We start from the raw sequence: 17,428 nt of genomic DNA, 5'->3' as shown, positions 1-17,428 counted from the left end.
AAGCTGGCGAGTGAGCAGCGCCGTGCAGCCAGGGCTGGTCCCCAAGGTTCTGCTGGCACTGCGACAACGCGCCGGAGCCCCCAGTTAGCAGGTGCGGCTGGGCACCCACCTCGGCCCAGCGTGCACAGCAGCAGGGAGCAGGCATGCAGCTGTAGGCCCAGGACCCTCTCGTGTTGCGTCATGATGGCGGTCAGCACCTCCACCAGTTCTGTGGGCCACGGCAGAGCTGGCAGGGCAGGGGGGCGAGGTGAGCCTGGGCACAGGGCCGGGGCCGGCCCCCAACTCTGCCGGGGTCTACAGGGCACCGTGCGCGGGCCGCTGGCTGGATGTGGAGGCGGGGAAAGACGGTGCTTATTGGGCGCTCGCCGTGTGCCTGCCACGGGCATCCTGTCCCAGCAGCCCCCGAGGGAGGGCCTTCCTGTGACTCTCATCTTGCAGATGAGGAAACCGGGCAGAGAAACGACAGCACTTGCCTTGAACCCGGCCTGACTCTGGAGCCCGGGGTCATAACTACCCTGAGTGTGGGCATCCGTGGGTGTTGTTGACTCTCCTCTGTGCTGTGTGCTGGGTAGGGGGTAGAGGCAGGGGCGGGCAGCTGAGGGGCCAGCACCCACTGTGCCCCTCCTCCACCGCTGCTCTGTGTGCCTTGTTCTGAGAACAAGCAGGAGAGCGCTGGCGCCCAGGAGGCCGAGCACAGCTAGCTGGCTTCTAAATGAGGCTGGCTGGGGCGGGTGTGGCTCCAGCAAAGCCTCCCTCGGCTCCTTCAGGAAGACAAAATCTCCCTTCCTATGGACTCTATTCTGGCCACACCCTAGCTCCGGAAGGAGTCAAGGGGAGGGATGAAAAAGAGGGAAAGGCAGGTGGTCAATACTAGGTCTCTGCTGCTGCGTTAGAGGGGCCGGGACTGGGCGTCTGCAATCTCTGGGGCCCCAGCCACTGAACAGACCTTTTGTGCAAGGACAGATGGACAGTTGATAGATGGATGGACTGATGGTTAGACGGGTGGGGGGGATGGATGGAGGGACAGTCAGACGGGGGCAGTGGGTGGATGGATGGGTGGGTGTATGGATGGATAGGTAGATGGGTAGTTAGATGGGAAGGTGAATGGAGGGCTGATGGGTAGACAGATGGATGGGTGGGTGGATGGATGGGTGGATGGATGGATGGATGCACGGATGAATGGCTGGTTAGATGAGGGGGTGGGTAGGTGGGTGGGTGGATGGATAGACAGTTAGATGGGGGTGGTGGGTCGATGGATGGATGGGTAGATGGATAGTTAGGTGGGAGAGTGGCTGGAGGACTGATGGGTGGACAGATTAAAAGACAGATGNAAAAAAAAAGACAGATGGATGGGTGGATGGATGGGTGGATGAATGGATGGACAGTTAGATGGTGATGGTGGGCGGATGGATGGATGGGTAGATGAGGGGAGGTGGCTAGCGGGCTGATGGATGGGTAGACAGATGGATAGATAAATCAATAGAGGAGTGGATGGATAGATGGATAGTTAGATGGGAGGGGTGGCTGGACGAGTGAGTGAATATAACATTTACACTAGTGAGACAAGTTGAATAGAGAGATTTTATGAAACCATGTTTTGACAAAACTTAGAGGATCCGAACGCTCTGATGCAGAGTGTTGGGAAGACATGCTGTCTGACTCAGTAGGTGGGGAAGCTGGGGTGTCTGTGGGGGGCAGTTTGCAGCATCTGTGAAACTGAACTCTTCCCACCTGAACATCTAGGAATTCATCCTACAGAAACGCTCACACGAGCGGGCACGGAATGTGCTCCAGGGCGCTCAGTACAGGTTAGCTTATGATACTGGACAAACAGCAACAAGTCAGAGCCCCTCAACAGCAATGGTGGGAGGGATGGGACGTCCCGTTAAGGATCTATGAAGATCGTGGGAAGGCAGAGGCCACTACAAACTGCACACCGAACCAGCCCATTCCCGCCTTCTGCTGGGGTAAAAGGCGCAACCCGGCAAGAATTCCAGGCTGCCTGTTCCAGGTGGGGACACGGGCCTCAAAGGTGCAGGAGAGCCCCTCTAGGGGAGCCTGCGGGAGGGATCATGCGCCCCCAAAGGCCCGTGCCACAGGGCGAGGCCCGGAGGAGCTGGGCAAGGTGGGCGGGGCCCTACCTAGCTGGTCTTCGGGCATTCTCAGGAGCCTGTCCATGGCTTTGAGCTGGACTTCGGGTCTGCTGGAGAAGTTCTGCATGACCTCTGCAGGAGACAGGACGGCACGGGGAGGAGCCCGGCTGGCTCAGGGACCCTTCTGAGGGCCGGGGCGCCTGGGGTCCATCTGTGGGCACCACGCCTCCCGCGGATGCATAAGATAGGGCATGAAGGGACCCCCTAATCCCCACTTCGCAGGCAGAGGCAGCCCCGAGCCTTAGAGTCTCACTCGAGGCTCACCATGGCCAGAGTTCTGCCCAAGCCCAGGGCTCTTCACACTGCGCCTCTGAGCCTCCCTGCAGGGCTCTGCCTTTGATTCATGACGGAAGCCCCCAGCCCCCAAAATGAGCAGCAGTCTCCAGCTGTGCACACCGTAGAGCCCTTCCTCATCGCCCCGTGGCTGGGCACTGTGCACCCCGCTGCGGCTCCCCTTACTCTTGATGGGGACACAGGCTCAGAAGGGTGACTCGCTCGAGCCCACTCAGCTGGTGGGTGGAAAGGACCCAGGGGCCTGCCTCCAAAGCTCACGACCGCGAGATTCAGGGAAAACAGAAGCCAGGGCCTCGTAAGCAGTCCTCCCCCAGAAGTGGGGGCAGGAGTGGCAGATGGGGGAGGGGGTCCCTTGTCACAACAGCCAGCGCAGGGAGCCACAGACCGAGGGAGGGCTGGGAAAGTGGAGCTTGAGTGGAACCTGCAGGTGACGTCTAGACCCGTCATTCACCCGAGACCTCTGGTGTACGGCGGTGCGATCACTGCATCGGGGGCCGCAGGGCACCCCCGGCCAGGGGCACTCGGTGGAGATACGGTGCTGTGTGTGCACGGGCACCGTGCCGGATGACTGGCACTCCTCCATGGAGACCTGTGTGTGTCCCACTGCAGACGGAGCCCCACAGGGACGTGCCTGCCAGCCTGGGCCGCTGCCGTGCTCACCCCCACCCCCCACCCCCAGCGTCTGGCACCATGATGGGCACTGGGGCCACCAGGTGTGAAAGCAAAAAGCAGGCAGTTCCGGGGGCTGTAAGAGTGAGGGGCCTGTTCAGCCATGTTGAGGGCCGTGGAGCAGGAAGGGAGGGGAGACAGGCACTAGAATGGGCTCTGTTAGAGGTGGCGGGGGTGGGGAAGGGGACGGGCGTGGGGCAGCTTGCTGAGCAAGGTGGTGCCTGGGGCTGGATGGAGGGGAGTGCCCTGAAACCTTCCCAGCCACTAGCCACGTGTCAGGAGCAGACCAGGGGACTGGGCTTCGGGGAGGTAAGACAGCAGGGTGCCAAGGCTCCCCCACTCTGGTCCCCGCCATCACCTACGATGTTGGCGACGTTGCCCTCCAGCAGCATGTCGGTGACGAAGTCAGGCACCGCTTGCTGGTGTAGTGACAGAGGGATGCTGGAGGACCTGACGCTGCTGCCCGCGAAGGTGATGCGTATCACATCCCTGGAGGGGGGCGGAGACAGCTGGTTGGGCTCCCCTGGGGCTCTCTGATGGGCCCTGGGGGGCCAGATGCAAGTTGGGGGCCCCACTCGGCAGCGCCTCTCCCAACCGCTCCACCTCCTGGAGGGGCCCCGACTTGCTCCTGGGGTGAGGGAGGTCGCTGCTGGGCCCTGGCAGTTTCACCCGCACGGGCTCCTTCCTCCAGAAAACATACTGAAAAATCAGATTTTACTATTGTGTTGGTAGAAAGGTGAATAGAACCCAGGCTGGGTTCATTGTTGTACACTCCTCGTTTCCTTCTGATTTTGACGTAAATGACAACGAAGATGTTTTCCCAGTCCTGGTCCTCTCGAGTCGGCTCCTTCGGCTGCAAGGTCGCAGGTCACTGTGGTCTGGCATGGCCGCACTGGCGACGCCCAGTGGTCCACGGAAGGCTCGGCGTGTTTGCGGTGTTAAAATACCAAGTGGCGGGAGAGACGGAGAGAGATCCCTGGAAAGGTTAAAATACAGCCCCTGCCCCGAGCTCACCTGATTGTTATTCGCTCCGAGGGGTTGATCTGCAGCATCAGAGGCAAAAGGGAACCCAAGGTTTGCGCGCGGGGGACATTCTTCTCCCCCATAGTCTTCAGGATGCCCCTGAGGCCATTTGGGAGGGTCCGGAGGGACTTTCTCAGCAGCATGGCTTCTGTTCTCTGAGGGTACACAGGCAAACACTGCTGTTTCCACCGCTTCCTCAGCGGAGCCCCAGCTGGGCCCGGTCCCTGCGGAGAACTGGCGGGCCCCAGGGCCAGCCCGCGTGAGGGCCAGACGTGGGAAGACTAGGGAAGTGAGTCTGCAGGGCCGCCTGGGGGCCCCAGGTGACAGGCAGCCCATGTGCGTTCGGGCCACCTCGGTCAGTTTCCTGTGGGCCAGTCAGTGCACCCGAACTTGGCCTTCTCATCCGCAGGAGGCAGTGGGTGCACGGGGAATCCACTGTGAGGGTCAGCGGGCCGTCTGCCTAACACGGTCGTTGTCATCACCACCGTGCCAGGGCCCGCAGGCCCAATATTGAGTGCAGGGGGCCCCCAGCAGCTGGGATAGGGGCTCCCCCCAGTCCCTGGGAGGCACAGAGCAAGGCAGGATGATGCAGGTGGGAAGAGCCTGCCCCTTTTGAGGCAAGGTGGGCAGAGGCGGCCTTCCGGGGACGTGGGGTGTGGCCGGGAGGGGCGGGCACAAGGCGGCTCACATCTGTGAAGGAGCAGCTGGCCATGTCTAGGATGATGCAGCCCAGGGACCAGACGTCTGACTTCTGGCTGAAGGAGAAGCGGAGGGCTTCGGGGGCCATCCAGGACTTCTGACAAGGGTCTGTCGGCGGGAGAAGGTGTCAGATGCGTGAGGCCTGTCCTCCCTGGGAACGCGAGGGGAGGCAGGCAGGTGCTCTCTAGGGAAAGGAAGAGGGCCCTGCTCAGCAAGATCTTGCCCTCAGGAGGTGCCCCACGAGGCTGCCGACCCCCACCCCGGGCAGGTGCCCCACGAGGCTGGCCCGTGTGTGCACACACGCAAGTCGTTGTGCCCAGCATGGCTGCAGGAGTGGTCAGAAGAGCCGTGAGCCAACAAGGCTGAGACTTCCACCCTCTTGAAACATCTTGCCCCTCTAAAGGTCAGAACTTGGAGGCAAAATTCCAGTTTCCCCACCCTTGTTTCTTTTTTTTAATTTATTTTATGTCTTTATTTTATTTTGAGAGACAGAGACAGAGAGCGAGCGGGGGAGGGGCAGAGAGAGGGAGACACAGAATCTGAAGCAGCTCCAGGCTCCGAGCTGCCAGCACAGAGCCCGACGTGGGGTTCGAACTCATAGNGGCAGTCAGCACAGAGCCCGACGTGGGGCTCGAACCCACGAACCGTGAGATCATGACCTAAGCGAAAGTTGGACGTCCAACCGACTAAGCCACCCAGGAGCCCCTCCCACCCTCATTTCTAAACCTGAACCCCAGACCAGGAGCCAAAAGAGCAGGGTCATCAGTCTGCCAGTCCCTGATAGACCTCAGGCAGCCCCTCCCTCTCTGGGCCTTCATTCCCCAGCCAAACGGTAAAGGGATGGACTCCAGGGGCCCCTCCACACCTCCAGTAGACCCACCCATTCACCCGTCCACCCACACATCCATCCATCTGCCCATCTATCCACCTGTCTCTCCATCCATCTATGCATCCGTCCATCTGTCCTCTGTGCACCCAGGACCCTGAAATTCTCAGGTATGGCTGACCTCCCTGACAGCCGGCATAGGCTTGAAGCCCAGCTCCCTCTGCCCCACTGCCCTTCCAAAGGAAGGAGAACCCATCTCCCCTTACTCCCCATGTCTACCATCTCCTCAGGTATTTTTAGGACTCAGTAAAGCCATCCTGCCCTCACCGGTGCCTGGCATCCACTAGCTCTCCATCTCCTTCTGAGGCCATTCGTCTCCTTCCACGAAGGTTACTATTTTCCGGGTGTCTTTTGGACCCTGCGTGCACCCCCTCCCCTGCCATGGTGGTACCCCTGCTTTGTTACAACGCAGGCAAGGGGGGTCTCTTTGGAGCCCACAAAAGCCCATGGGGGTCTGTGGGGACCTTCTGAGCAAGGAGAGGTTTGATTTGTTCCACCGTGGGCCTCTGGGCTCTAGGAACGACCCCACTCGGCAGAGCGCCCCCCCCCCCGGGTGCTCCCCAGCCATGGCTGTCCCGCTGCCTGGGAGGACCCTGGCCACCTTCCTCTGCGCGGATGTTCCACTTGGCTTTGTCTGTCATCAGCGCGTTGGAGCTCAGGTCCTGCAATTTGCAGTGGCTGCTGCTGACGAGGGCTATGTTGGAGGGCTTGAGATTCCTGAAACGAAGAGGCAGGACTCTCCACCCACCACCCCTGCCGCCGAGAGACCCTCCCTGCTCCCTGCCCCACCCAGTCCTGCTCCGCTCTCCAAAATGCCCCCGTTGCAGCCGGCTTTTCCCCACAGAAATAAAATCTCCTACTCCGTTCTTTCAAACCGGGAAACAACCAGCCAGCCACGAGGAGGAAAACACCTAACCGTCTGCCGGATCTGCCTCCCATCTTGCTCACCTCCCTCCAGAGCCCCGCTACCCATGCATTTGCTTAGGGGTTGGCGTCCGGCCACCTTGTGAGGTCCACAAGACGCCCACACTAAATCATGAGCGCTTTCTTCGTCCACGCGGTCCACATGGTTCTTCCTCTCTTCCTTCAAACCCAGTACCGATCCGGTCTGAAGCCGTTCCCACCCCCTTCAGACTGTGGACGCCACAGGGCGAGCGAGGCCGTGTTGCTGGTGATCTCAAGCTTGGCCCAGGGAGGGCAGCAGCCCCCCACCCCCACCCCCCGCCGGGCGGCCAGAGGCCACAGCACACAGCCTAGTCTCTTTCCTCCGAGTGCTGTTATCTGGCTGCTCTCCCTGCACTTTAGAACCAACCTGCCCCGGTCAGCTTACGCTTCGTGAAGCTGGGTGAGTCACCACAGGTGACGTGGAGAGGGTGGCATTCCCTTTACGCCTGGGAGCTGCTCTGGAAAGGTGCCCGCTCTTATCCTGGATGTGCTGACCCTGGCCACACCTCTCTGCCCCGACACTGCCCCTGGGCACTGACACCTAAGGGGACTCAGCGCCTTTGCTCCTGAAGCAGCCTGGCCACCCCGGTCCCCTGTGGGTGATGTCTAAGTGGCCCAGCTGCCCCAGTCACCTGTGGATGATGTCTAAGTGGTGCAGGTAGTCCAGAGCATCCAACACCTGGCCCAGCATATTCTGCATCCACTGGGTGGAAAACGAGAGACGCCAGGATTGGAGGGGTCCCCAGCAGCAGGCCGGTCAGTGAACATGCACAGCAGCCGGTGGGGTCATGGCGTGTTCTCTCCTTGCTGCTTTTTTTTTTTTTTAATGTTTTAATGTTTTTTATTTATTTTTGAGAGAGAGAAAGAACTGGTGGGGGAGGGGCAGAGAGAGGAGACACAGAATCTGAAGCAGGCTCGGGCTCTGAGCTGTCAGCACAGAGCCCGACGTGGGGCTCGAACCCACGAACCGTGAGATCGTGCCCTGAGCCGAAGTCGGACGCTCCACCGATGGAGCCCCCCAGGCGGCCCCTTTCCCTGCTCCTTAAGACAGGCCCAAATCCCCACAGCAGCTCAGAGCCAGTGCGAGAGGGTTCTACTGCACGTGCCTTTGAGGCTGAAGTGTGTGTGGCCGTCTAGACAGTGACACCACGTCAGCCAGGGCAACGCCCCGCTTTCCAGACCACACGCCCCACCTTCATCGCAGAGTCCCCGGGTGCCCTGGGACCCCCGCCCTGTGCCCCACCCCTTGTGGCCCATTAGCCTTGTGGGGATCAGAGATATTGAAGTCTTTATTGCCTACTTGGGGCTTGCCTCTCTCCGTGCCACTGGAATGAAAAGTGCTCTGACAAAGAACGTCCTGGAAACACTTTATGTCAGAAACAAGATCCATCTAGTTTCCAGGGCAATGATTTTCAAACTGTGTTCCTAGGAACCCTAGATTCAACCCCGGGGTGTCAGAGAGGAGCTGAGTGTATAAGACCCCACCCAGGCATCCACTCCACCTGCCACCAACCCGGCTGTGCCCCCTGATTAGAGTAACTCTGCCTTCCTTACTGGGTTTCTGAAGCCATTTTGTGCTTGAAAAGGTTCCACCACTAACAGAGTTTGAAAGCCACTCCAGAGCCTTCCCTGAGGCCCACGCTGGGAGAGGAGCCACGTGCACTTCAGAACCCCTCAGTGGTGAAGATGGTGCCCACAGGCCCCCTCACCAGAGGGGTGCTCACGGCAGAAGCAGGCAGAATTCACTTGGGGTCAATCACTGGTAATGTGAAAGTAAAAATGACCTAGCTCAAAAGGCAACAGGAAAATGTCCCCACGACCCTGGGGCAGGACAGGCTCTCAGACAGGCTCAGAGGCAGTAACCATAAAAGAAGCGTCGATAACCTGACTGCATTACAAGTAAGGACTTCTGTTCATCAAAAAACAATGTTCAGAAAGTGCATCGGCAAGCCACAGTCTGGGAGAAGACTCTGGATGCCCGCACCCACGGTTTGTAAAGAACACCTACAGATCAACAAGAAAAGACAAACAACCCGACATTTACACGGACAAAAGACTCCAACAGGCACCAAATCCAAATGGCTGAAAACACTCACCGTGATCACTCATCATAACTCAAATTAAAATGTGGTTTTTAATTAAAATGGCACAGAATGACGTGTTGGCCAGGAAGTAGGAACCGGGGTGCTCACGGCTTGTGCAGGGCGTCACCGTGGGTGGACCACACCGTGCTGGACGCTGTCTGGAACGCCTACGAAACCTACAAGTAACGCCCGCTCTGTGATCCAACGGCTGCGCACCCAGGGACTCCTCCAGGGACATGAATGAGCCTTTAGGTCGACCAGAAGGCACACAGAGCACTGTTCACATTCATTTCTTGAAGCTCAAAACCAGGAACAAGCCGCGTGCTCACGGAGTGAGGCCACGGGCGGACAGATGTGGCCCTACAACGGGGCGTCACCTACCCACGACAGGAACAATTTCCTGATACAGTCACGTAAGAAACCAGACACAGATGGTGACACGTTGTCCGAGCCCATTAATGTGACCCTCAGGGCAGGCAGAAGATTGAGGGTAGAAGTCCAAACGGGGGCACGGACAGGGACTTCTGGAGCTCCAGTAGACGGGAGAGGCTGCATGAGTGTATGCCTGGTACGGTGCACCAGGCTGTGCACTGAAGGCCTGCACACGTCACAGTGTGCAAATACCTCCAGGTACAAATGTGAGAAAAGATAAGGCACATCCGCCCTCCCCTCTGCCCCTCTGCTCCCTGACCCCCTGATTGACGTCCATCCAGGTGGTCCCCAGGCTTGGTGTCTTAGAGCGTGTGTCTTACCTCAGAGTCAATGGTTGTCTTTGTCTCCCTCTTCTTCTCAATGACCTCCTGGAAGCTTCCATCATTGTACTCCATCACCAGGCAGAGGAACAGAGAGGAGATCTGCTGGGGACATGAGGCCTCAGCCAGATGCCACGGTCCCGGCCCCCACAAACCCAGGCCTGGGGGTCTCTGTGAGGTTATGTGCTCCAGGGCCTCCCTCTGCCTGCGGTGGGGTACGAGCCCACCACCAACAGCCCCTGCTCAGGCCTCCGGTCTCATCTCGTCCCCCTCCATCCCTGCTCCATCTGCATGAAGCCCCTCAGCCTTTCCTGAAAGCGGCCCAGGCCTCTGGCCACTGCGAACACAGACCCCTGTGCCTGCGACCCCACTTTTCACAGGTAACTGTTCCATCTTTAGGGCTCAGCTTACGTCCATTTCCTCTCTCAGGGGAGCCTGGCCTGGGAGGCACTCAGGGCCTCCACTCGGGGCTCTCAGAGGACGCTGCTTTTCCTTCCACAGTGAACTCTCCTTTTGGCTTTTCTGTGTTTCCTTGAGAGCATTACGGGGCGCTCAGAAAATATTCAGGGTGCGCGCAGTGATGGCCTCTCCCTAAGGCTTTCCTCAGGGCCCAGAAGAGGGGGGATACGTATGAGGGGACCCTCCACTCTTGCTCAAGCCCTTAAGCCTGTGGCTTCCCTTCACCTCCAGGGTCCCTGCCCCACCCAGCTCAACCCATCTGGGATGATCTGTAAGAGTCTGGATCCCTAGAAAGATAAGAAGTCACACAGCCTGTGGGGGACACATAGGGCTCAGGGACTTACAAGACCCTGATTTGAATCTCACTCAGCTGTTACGAGCTGTGTGGTCGTGGAGAGCTCCTTAACCTCTCTGAGCCCCAGGGAAACGAGGAGAGTACTTCCAACCCTGCGGATCTCCCAGGGCCCGGGGATGACCATTAGTAAACTGCAAGAGCCACAAGAGTCAGGGGTCCAGAGGCCCAGGACAATGTGATGGCGAATAAGGGGGGGGAGTCAGGGACCAGCTCCTAAAGCCCGCTCCTTCCACGAAAGCCGAAAGTTCCACCTTCAGAGGCCGACTTCACTGAGCCTTCGGCTGCAGGGTGAGCTCAGCAGCTGGACGGACGGGGCGCTAGAGTCACGGCCACCAGGCCTTGCCTGCCTCCTGGCCGGGCCGCGGACTAGGCAGGTGCCCAGGAGAAACTGGTTCCTCTTAGCCTTTCTTTCTTCTCTAAAGTTGTACGTTAACCCCTCCTCCACTGAGACTACTGCGGCCTCACAGGAGACGGTGCCCAGAGAGGCCCCAGTAAGTGCTGAGTCAGGGGCTGCCACATCAGAGTTACTGCTCAAGGGGTTCTAAGGGCGCGGGGGTTCTCTGTGCTCAGCTTGCTCGTTCCTGAGCCCGAAGGGGCCGGCTCTGACCCACCTGACTATTCCATATGATGAACAGCTCCTGGTACGCGGAGATGTGGGCGTGCTGGAGCTCCAACAGCGGCATCAGCTGCAGGGACACAGCAGAGGGGGTGGAGCCATTGGGGAAATGCTGCTTCTCAGCCAGTGCTCCTGTGTCCCGCATCCCGACAAAAACGCAAGCTCTGGCTCTGCACGGGGCTGGGGAGCAGGCCCGAGGAGGGCGTGCGGCCTTGTGCTTCAGGGTCAGACAGCCCGGCGCGGGTCCCGGCTCTCCAGCATGTGCCAGCCACGCTGTGTGACCGAGGAGAGGCTCCTCAACCTCTCTGAGCCTCTAGCCTCGTCTGAAAATGGCAGTGACAGTGGTGTCCGCCGCCTCACAGGGGTTTCGAGGGCTAAAGTGAGCTCGTCAGGGAAGTGCCTGACGTAGACGCAAAAAAAGCACGGTCAGGGATGGCTGGAGAAGGTGGCGTGGCCACAAGGAGGTGGGACACCGATGCACTTGCGCCCACCTCGCCTCCTGGGTGGCGCACACCTGAGGCTCCAGCGACCCACTCTGGGCTGATGGTGCTTGGAGAAGCCACGCAGCCGGGCCCTGGCAGTGGCTGCCAGGCAGCTCGCCCCGTGGGGGTGGGGAAGGGGAGGGGGATGTGCCCAGCTGTGGTGGCGTGGGGGCTGTGGGAGGTCTCCCGTGGTCTCTCTTCCACTTTGTGGGGATGTGGCCTGGGTCCTTCGCTGTGCCTCAGTCACACTGTGGACTGGCCAGCTGCGTGCTGGCAAAGCTCGCGAAACGGCGATTCCAGGAAGAAGACAAACAAGTGACCACGGAATAGGAGGGGAGGCAATGGCTTCATGTGAAGTTCAAGAAGAGCAAAGGAGAACTGCTCAGAGCCTTTGTCGGGCAAATCCCAGCACACGCAGCTGGTAGCGCTATTGTTATGGATTAGGATGCTATCGTGGGTGCCGACTGGGGGATTGAAGGAATGTAAAAGAATGTTTATTTGCTCTTTTAAACAATTCTGAACTTCCCAAATTTTCTACTGTAGCTGATATTTTTATAATTGAAGGGACAATATTTTAAAAGCTGGGTACTTGATAGGTTCATCTAGGGACCTGGCCAACATGTAAACTTTATCTTCTCGGAGAACCTGGGGGGCTCAGTCTGTCAAGTGTCTGACTTTGGCTCAGGTCATGACCGCACAGTTACTGAGTGCGAGCCTCGCATTGGGCTCTGTGCTGTCGGCTCAGTGCCTGCTCTGGATGTTCTGTCTCTCTCTCTGCCTCTTCCCAGCTTGCTCTCACCCTCTCTCAAAAATAAATATACATTAAAAAAAACACTTTCTCTTCTCTGAGAACATGTGTTCTAAGTTGTCTGCACTGGGATTTAGATGAATGTCTGGGGCACAGACTCTCTTCATGACTCGGGGGCTTCTGGCTTTGCGGCACTGGGCAAGACCCGGGCAAGGTTCTGACTCTCGCAGCCTCCAGTGGGGTACAGAACAGTCTCTGTGTTCTGCCTCGTGTCCTCTAGGGAGGGAGCCACCCAGAGAGTTACCTCCTCCAAGGCCTCGTTGGCATGATGCTCATCAATACACTGCACCTGCAAGGGCGCAAGAACATGGACTTCGTAAACGTGTAGGAACCTTCTCCATCACCACTGTCATCGTGGTCACCATCACCGTCATCATCGCCATCATCATCACAGTCACTGTGATCATATTATCACCATCATCACCATCATCACCATCACCACCATCATCACAGTCACCACCACAACCATCACCATCATTATCACCATCATCACCACCATCATCACTATCATCTTCATCATCATAATCATCACTATCACCACCATTGCCATCATCATCATCACTATCACCATCATCACCATCACCACCATCACCATCATCACTATCACCATCATCACCATCACCATCACCACCATCACCATCACCACCATCATCACCATCACCATCATCACTATCATCACCATCACCACCATCATCACCATCACCACCATCACTATCATCACCATCGCCCGACGTGGGGTCACCATCACCATCATCACCATCACCATCATCACCATCACCACCATCACCATCACCACCATCACCACCATCATCACCATCACCACATCACTATCATCACCACCATCATCACCACCATAATCATCACCATCATCACTATCATCATCATCATAATCATCACTATCACCACCATTGCCATCATCATCATCACTATCACCATCACCACCACCACAACCATCACCACCATCATCACCATCATCACCATCATCACCACCATCATCACTATCATCATCATAATAATCCCTATCACCACCAGTGCCATTATCATCACCACCATTATCACCACCACCATCACCACCNCATCATCACAGTCACCACCACCACAACCATCACCACCATCACCACCATCATCACCACCATCATCACCATCATCACCATCATCACCACCATCATCACTATCATCATCATAATAATAATCCCTATCACCACCATTGCCATTATCATCACCACCATTATCACCATCACCATCATCACTATCACCATCAGCATCACCACCACCATCACCACCATCACCATCATCACCATTATCACCATCACCACCATTATTCACTGGGAGGGGGGCCAGGCTTCTACCATTCATGCCCCACCACACGGCACCAGTGGAGGCCTGGTGATGTTCCTAAGGCAGGGATCTCCAAAAATGCTTTGAGCAATGAGAACATCTTTACTCCTGTTGCAAGGATAAGTCTAGGATAGAATAATATACACTCCAAGCAATCATTAGAGGATCCATTTTCAGACCCGCTGAAAGCAGGGAAGAAAATAACGTGTGGCCCCTAGAGCCAAATGGCTCTCTTCTGGTTGGCTAACTATCAACCTCACCACTTCATTCCTTACCCAAACTGGGAAGACTGTCCCTGTCGCTGACCATGGGGCAGTGGGGGAACGTGTGAGAGAAAGGGTGGCTGATGGGAAGAGCAGCACGAAGCTTCAAGGCTACGACATACTTGGTGGCAAAGTTTGCACGTACTTTGCAGGTGCATATCAGCGCCGCCTCCAATCCCAGATCCTCACCCAGAGCTTCTGCTCATAAGGGTTACAAACGACGAAGTCTTATAACTGGGGTGATCGTAGGTGAAAACGCAGAGGTGGTGGCTTATTCCCAGACCCTGTACAGACCCCGGATGGAGCAGCACCGTGAGCCTGCCTTCCTTTCCTCCTGTTTCAGGGGCTCATGCTTCTAGGTGAATGTACCCAAAACACACTGAAAGCCTTCAAAATGTCACCTTCTTTGCTCTAGAAGCCCCACCCCTAGGAACTGATCCCCAAGGATATCCTGGATCCTCAAAAAAGTGAACTAGAGGTTGCTTATCAGAGTTGTTGACACAGAGTGAAAAATCAGGAACGGGCTAAGCACTTATCATTCATGAGGGGCTCTGGGATCCCTGGGGGCAGTTACAGCCCATCAAGCAGGTGGGGCCACACAGCCACCAGAGCCTGTCAGTGGCAGGAAGTGATGTTTGCAGCACACTAAGAGGGGAAAAGTACGTTACCAAATCCAACGGGCATTCTTGTCAAAATGAAGTGTAGAAACACTTAGGGAAAAGACTAGAAGGAAACACAAAGCCCTACCTGCACCCCACCCCTGTTTCTTTTCTTTTTCTTTTTTTTTTTTAAAAGAAAGATTGACTGGCTTTTTAAACTGCGCCTCGATCACCCACAGGGCGGTTGGCTGTCGGGCCCCACTGGCTGAAGAGACCAGGGGGGCGGCCCTCCAGCCAGCCTGCAGTGGAGCCAGAGGCAGGTGAGGACTCCAGGCCCAGCCGTAGAGGCTGCTGAACGGCTCCCACAGACAGGAGGCCTGGCTGAGCAGCAGTGGCCCCAGAGCTGATGCCAACGAGGCTCTTCCAATGCACAGTCAACCCCAATTCCAAGGTACCCCAGCCGGCACTGTGCACCAGGAGGGCGGAGCCGCGACCCTTTCGGCGCCGATCTCTGTTCATCTGAACCACCCTGACTTGGATACACAAAGGGCTTTTCCCCTGCAGGTCTGTACCCCTCCCTGCCATGCGGGCTGGGGGAAGAGGTGGTGGAAGGGCTCAGGGCCGGATGATGTCCTGTCCTTAGCCCCGTGTGACCTTGGGCAAATCCCTGCCCCTCCCCCTCCACCCCAGGCCTGGCTCCCCTTTGGTAAAAAGGTGGCTCTGCTGAGGTAGCCTGAATTCACATCCTCTTGGGAGCTGTGCGACGCTGGCTAGTCTGCAGCGTCCCCAAGCGTCCCTGTCCTTGGCTGTAGAGTGGGGCCATGGCTCCAGCTTGGCAGGGTTGAAGGGCGACAAGCTGGTGGGAAGTACATGCCGAGTAAGTGGTTGGGAAGGCTGCGTTGCTGAAGTTAAAATGAGCATTCCTACTCCATGCCGGTGAGAGAGTCAAGTGTGTGGGGGGGAAGCCTGGGGAGCCTCGAGCGGCCCCCACGTGTACTCTCCACTGCATCCGCCTCCGCCTCCGTGGCCGTGACTGCTGGCATGGAGGAAGCGGCTCGCAGCAGGAGGAAGCCTTTCTCTAACCTGGGGGCGCTGAGTGCCTGTCTGAGGCACCACTCACCCTGGGATGTCACCGCAGCCACCGCTTACCTGCTTTATCACGTACTTTACTTTGTTTTCTGTTTTCTCCACCACCAGGTTCATCCCCAAGGCCCCAGGACTCAGCTGGTCCAAAATCTAGCAGCAAGAGACAAAGAGAAGCTTTCAGCTTTTCACTTTCCGAAGTGTGCTCTGCCCCGACGCCTTTTCTGGCCCCAACTCCTCTTGCGGGCCGGCAGAGCCAGCGTCTCCACCGTATTCTGCAGAGGAGATGCCCGGAAGGCTGAGGAGCCCTGAGAAGGCAGAACCCGAGCCCCTCTCTCTGCGGCGCTCTTTTCACCACCCTCTACCGCTTCTCTGGGCTGCAGAGGGGGCCAGTGGGCATCTAGGGGCCAGTACCTCCCTGGGGCAGATCTCTGTTCACTCTCTCTAGCCTCCTACCATTTCAGCTTCCAGTACCCACCTCTGAACTGAACATCCAAACGAGAAAATAAGTCGTCCATAAATGGCGCCGAGTTACAGCCGCGTGGGGCCTGGCACTGCGCCAAGCACTTTACAGCCCCCGCCCCCCGGGGAGTGGCACTATCGCTATGTCCAGATCTACGCTGGAGAAAACTGAGGCACAGGGAGCGAGGTCCTTGCCTGAGCCTACGGTGCTAATAAGTCCGATGGCCTGGAGTGGACGGGAGCTCTGGGGTCCGCCCCCAGGGTCTGTGCTATGAAGCAAGCCTGCAGAGAGGTGGCCGTCGCGTCAGAACCCCGTGAGGGGAGGCCAGGGCCTACGGGGTAGGGCGGACGATGGAATTACACCTGTCAGGGGATGGAGGAAGCCCCGAAGGATGGAAAGGAGTGGTTGTAGGAGATGGAACCCAGAGTCCAGGGACTCTCAGAGTCCAGGAAAGTCTTAGATTCTGTAATCCAGCCCCTGTGGGTGGACTGAATCGTGCTTAGGGAATATGGGGGACAATTTACTACTGAGCGGCTTCATTAAGCCAGCCTAAGGATGCACATGCTTCGGCCCTCTTAAGCGGCAGGTTAAATAGCAAAAGACACTCGTAGCTCAGATGGGGTCTATGGTTTTCTCCAGAAAAAGTAACTTTGCCTTTAAAATTCTCTGGCCCCCAGAAACTCCTCTCCTTTACAGGGCTGGCTCCCCTGGAGCCCTCCCACACAAAGGGAGTTCTCAGGAAGTGAGCAGACTCGAATCTGTAAGTTGTTTTCAAATTAATGAAATCTTTACAAAGACTGAATCTGATGTTTAATAAAGTTGCCATATTATGTATCGAAGCAGTTCATTAAACACTCATTCACTTTTATTTTTGCAGCTTTCCTTTCGTTTTGGGGATTTTTCAAATCTTACACACTGTCACAGGCCCTTGGAAATGGTCCAGGCCCTCCTGGCCGCGACTGCCGATGGCTGGATTAGGAGACTGGAGGCTCCTGATTCTGAACTTTGGACGTTTTAGGGTGTCCTGTGTCCATGGGCAGAAAGGTGGACTTCTCTCCCATCGAGTATTCAGACAACGGTGCTGGAGAGTCCTTCACTTCATCCATCATTTTAGAGGGGGAAACTGAGGCCCAGAGAGGCAAAGGGCGCCCAGGGGGCCACGCCACGCGCTGGAGGCAGACCCTGGCTCGGGGTGGGACCTGCCACCGGCCGCCTCTCCAGAGGCTGCGACCGGTAAACCGGTAAGGGGGCTAGGTGGGGGTTGCAGGAGGTCGCGGGTCCCTGGCTCGCCCCAAACCGGCGGGTTCTCGTCGCCCTGGCCTCCCCACCAGGGAACAACTTGGCACCTGGTACTTCTCCATAGCGTCCCCAGGGCAGACTCCCCGCGTCCTCTCGGTCGGCAGGGCGCCGTGGGTGTACCCCTAGCCCGCACCCAAGCGCGGACCCTCGACTGAGCA

General features: G+C 57.4%; 1 protein-coding gene across 4 annotated transcripts in view; it reads right to left on the bottom strand.

Moving 5' to 3' along the window:
- The window catches only part of STKLD1 (serine/threonine kinase like domain containing 1), a 23,299-nt gene extending 5,871 nt beyond the window's left edge, over window positions 1-17,428 (bottom strand). For 2 of the 4 annotated variants that reach the window (XM_077774629.1, XM_077774631.1), the window contains exons 1-13: window positions 17,318-17,428; window positions 15,575-15,661; window positions 12,470-12,514; window positions 10,931-11,005; window positions 9,917-10,036; window positions 9,506-9,607; window positions 7,302-7,372; window positions 6,326-6,441; window positions 4,828-4,946; window positions 4,131-4,294; window positions 3,475-3,605; window positions 2,142-2,225; window positions 110-226 (exon numbers count right to left, since the gene is read on the bottom strand). In XM_077774629.1, the coding sequence (XP_077630755.1) occupies window positions 110-226; window positions 2,142-2,225; window positions 3,475-3,605; window positions 4,131-4,294; window positions 4,828-4,946; window positions 6,326-6,441; window positions 7,302-7,372; window positions 9,506-9,607; window positions 9,917-10,036; window positions 10,931-11,005; window positions 12,470-12,514; window positions 15,575-15,661; window positions 17,318-17,332 (1,246 nt within the window). In that variant the 5' untranslated portion in view covers window positions 17,333-17,428. The remainder of the gene's footprint in view (window positions 1-109; window positions 227-2,141; window positions 2,226-3,474; window positions 3,606-4,130; window positions 4,295-4,827; window positions 4,947-6,325; window positions 6,442-7,301; window positions 7,373-9,505; window positions 9,608-9,916; window positions 10,037-10,930; window positions 11,006-12,469; window positions 12,515-15,574; window positions 15,662-17,317) is intronic. The other 2 variants (XM_077774632.1, XM_077774630.1) reach the window with 2 other exon arrangements.

The sequence above is a fragment of the Crocuta crocuta genome, unplaced genomic scaffold (genome assembly GCF_008692635.1).
Source record: "Crocuta crocuta isolate KB4526 unplaced genomic scaffold, BGI_CrCroc_1.0 scaffold458, whole genome shotgun sequence".
In the NCBI taxonomy this organism is placed as follows: domain Eukaryota; kingdom Metazoa; phylum Chordata; class Mammalia; order Carnivora; family Hyaenidae; genus Crocuta; species Crocuta crocuta.
The sequence above is the reverse complement of the archived record's forward strand: the minus strand, read 5'-3'. Positions and strand labels throughout refer to the sequence as shown.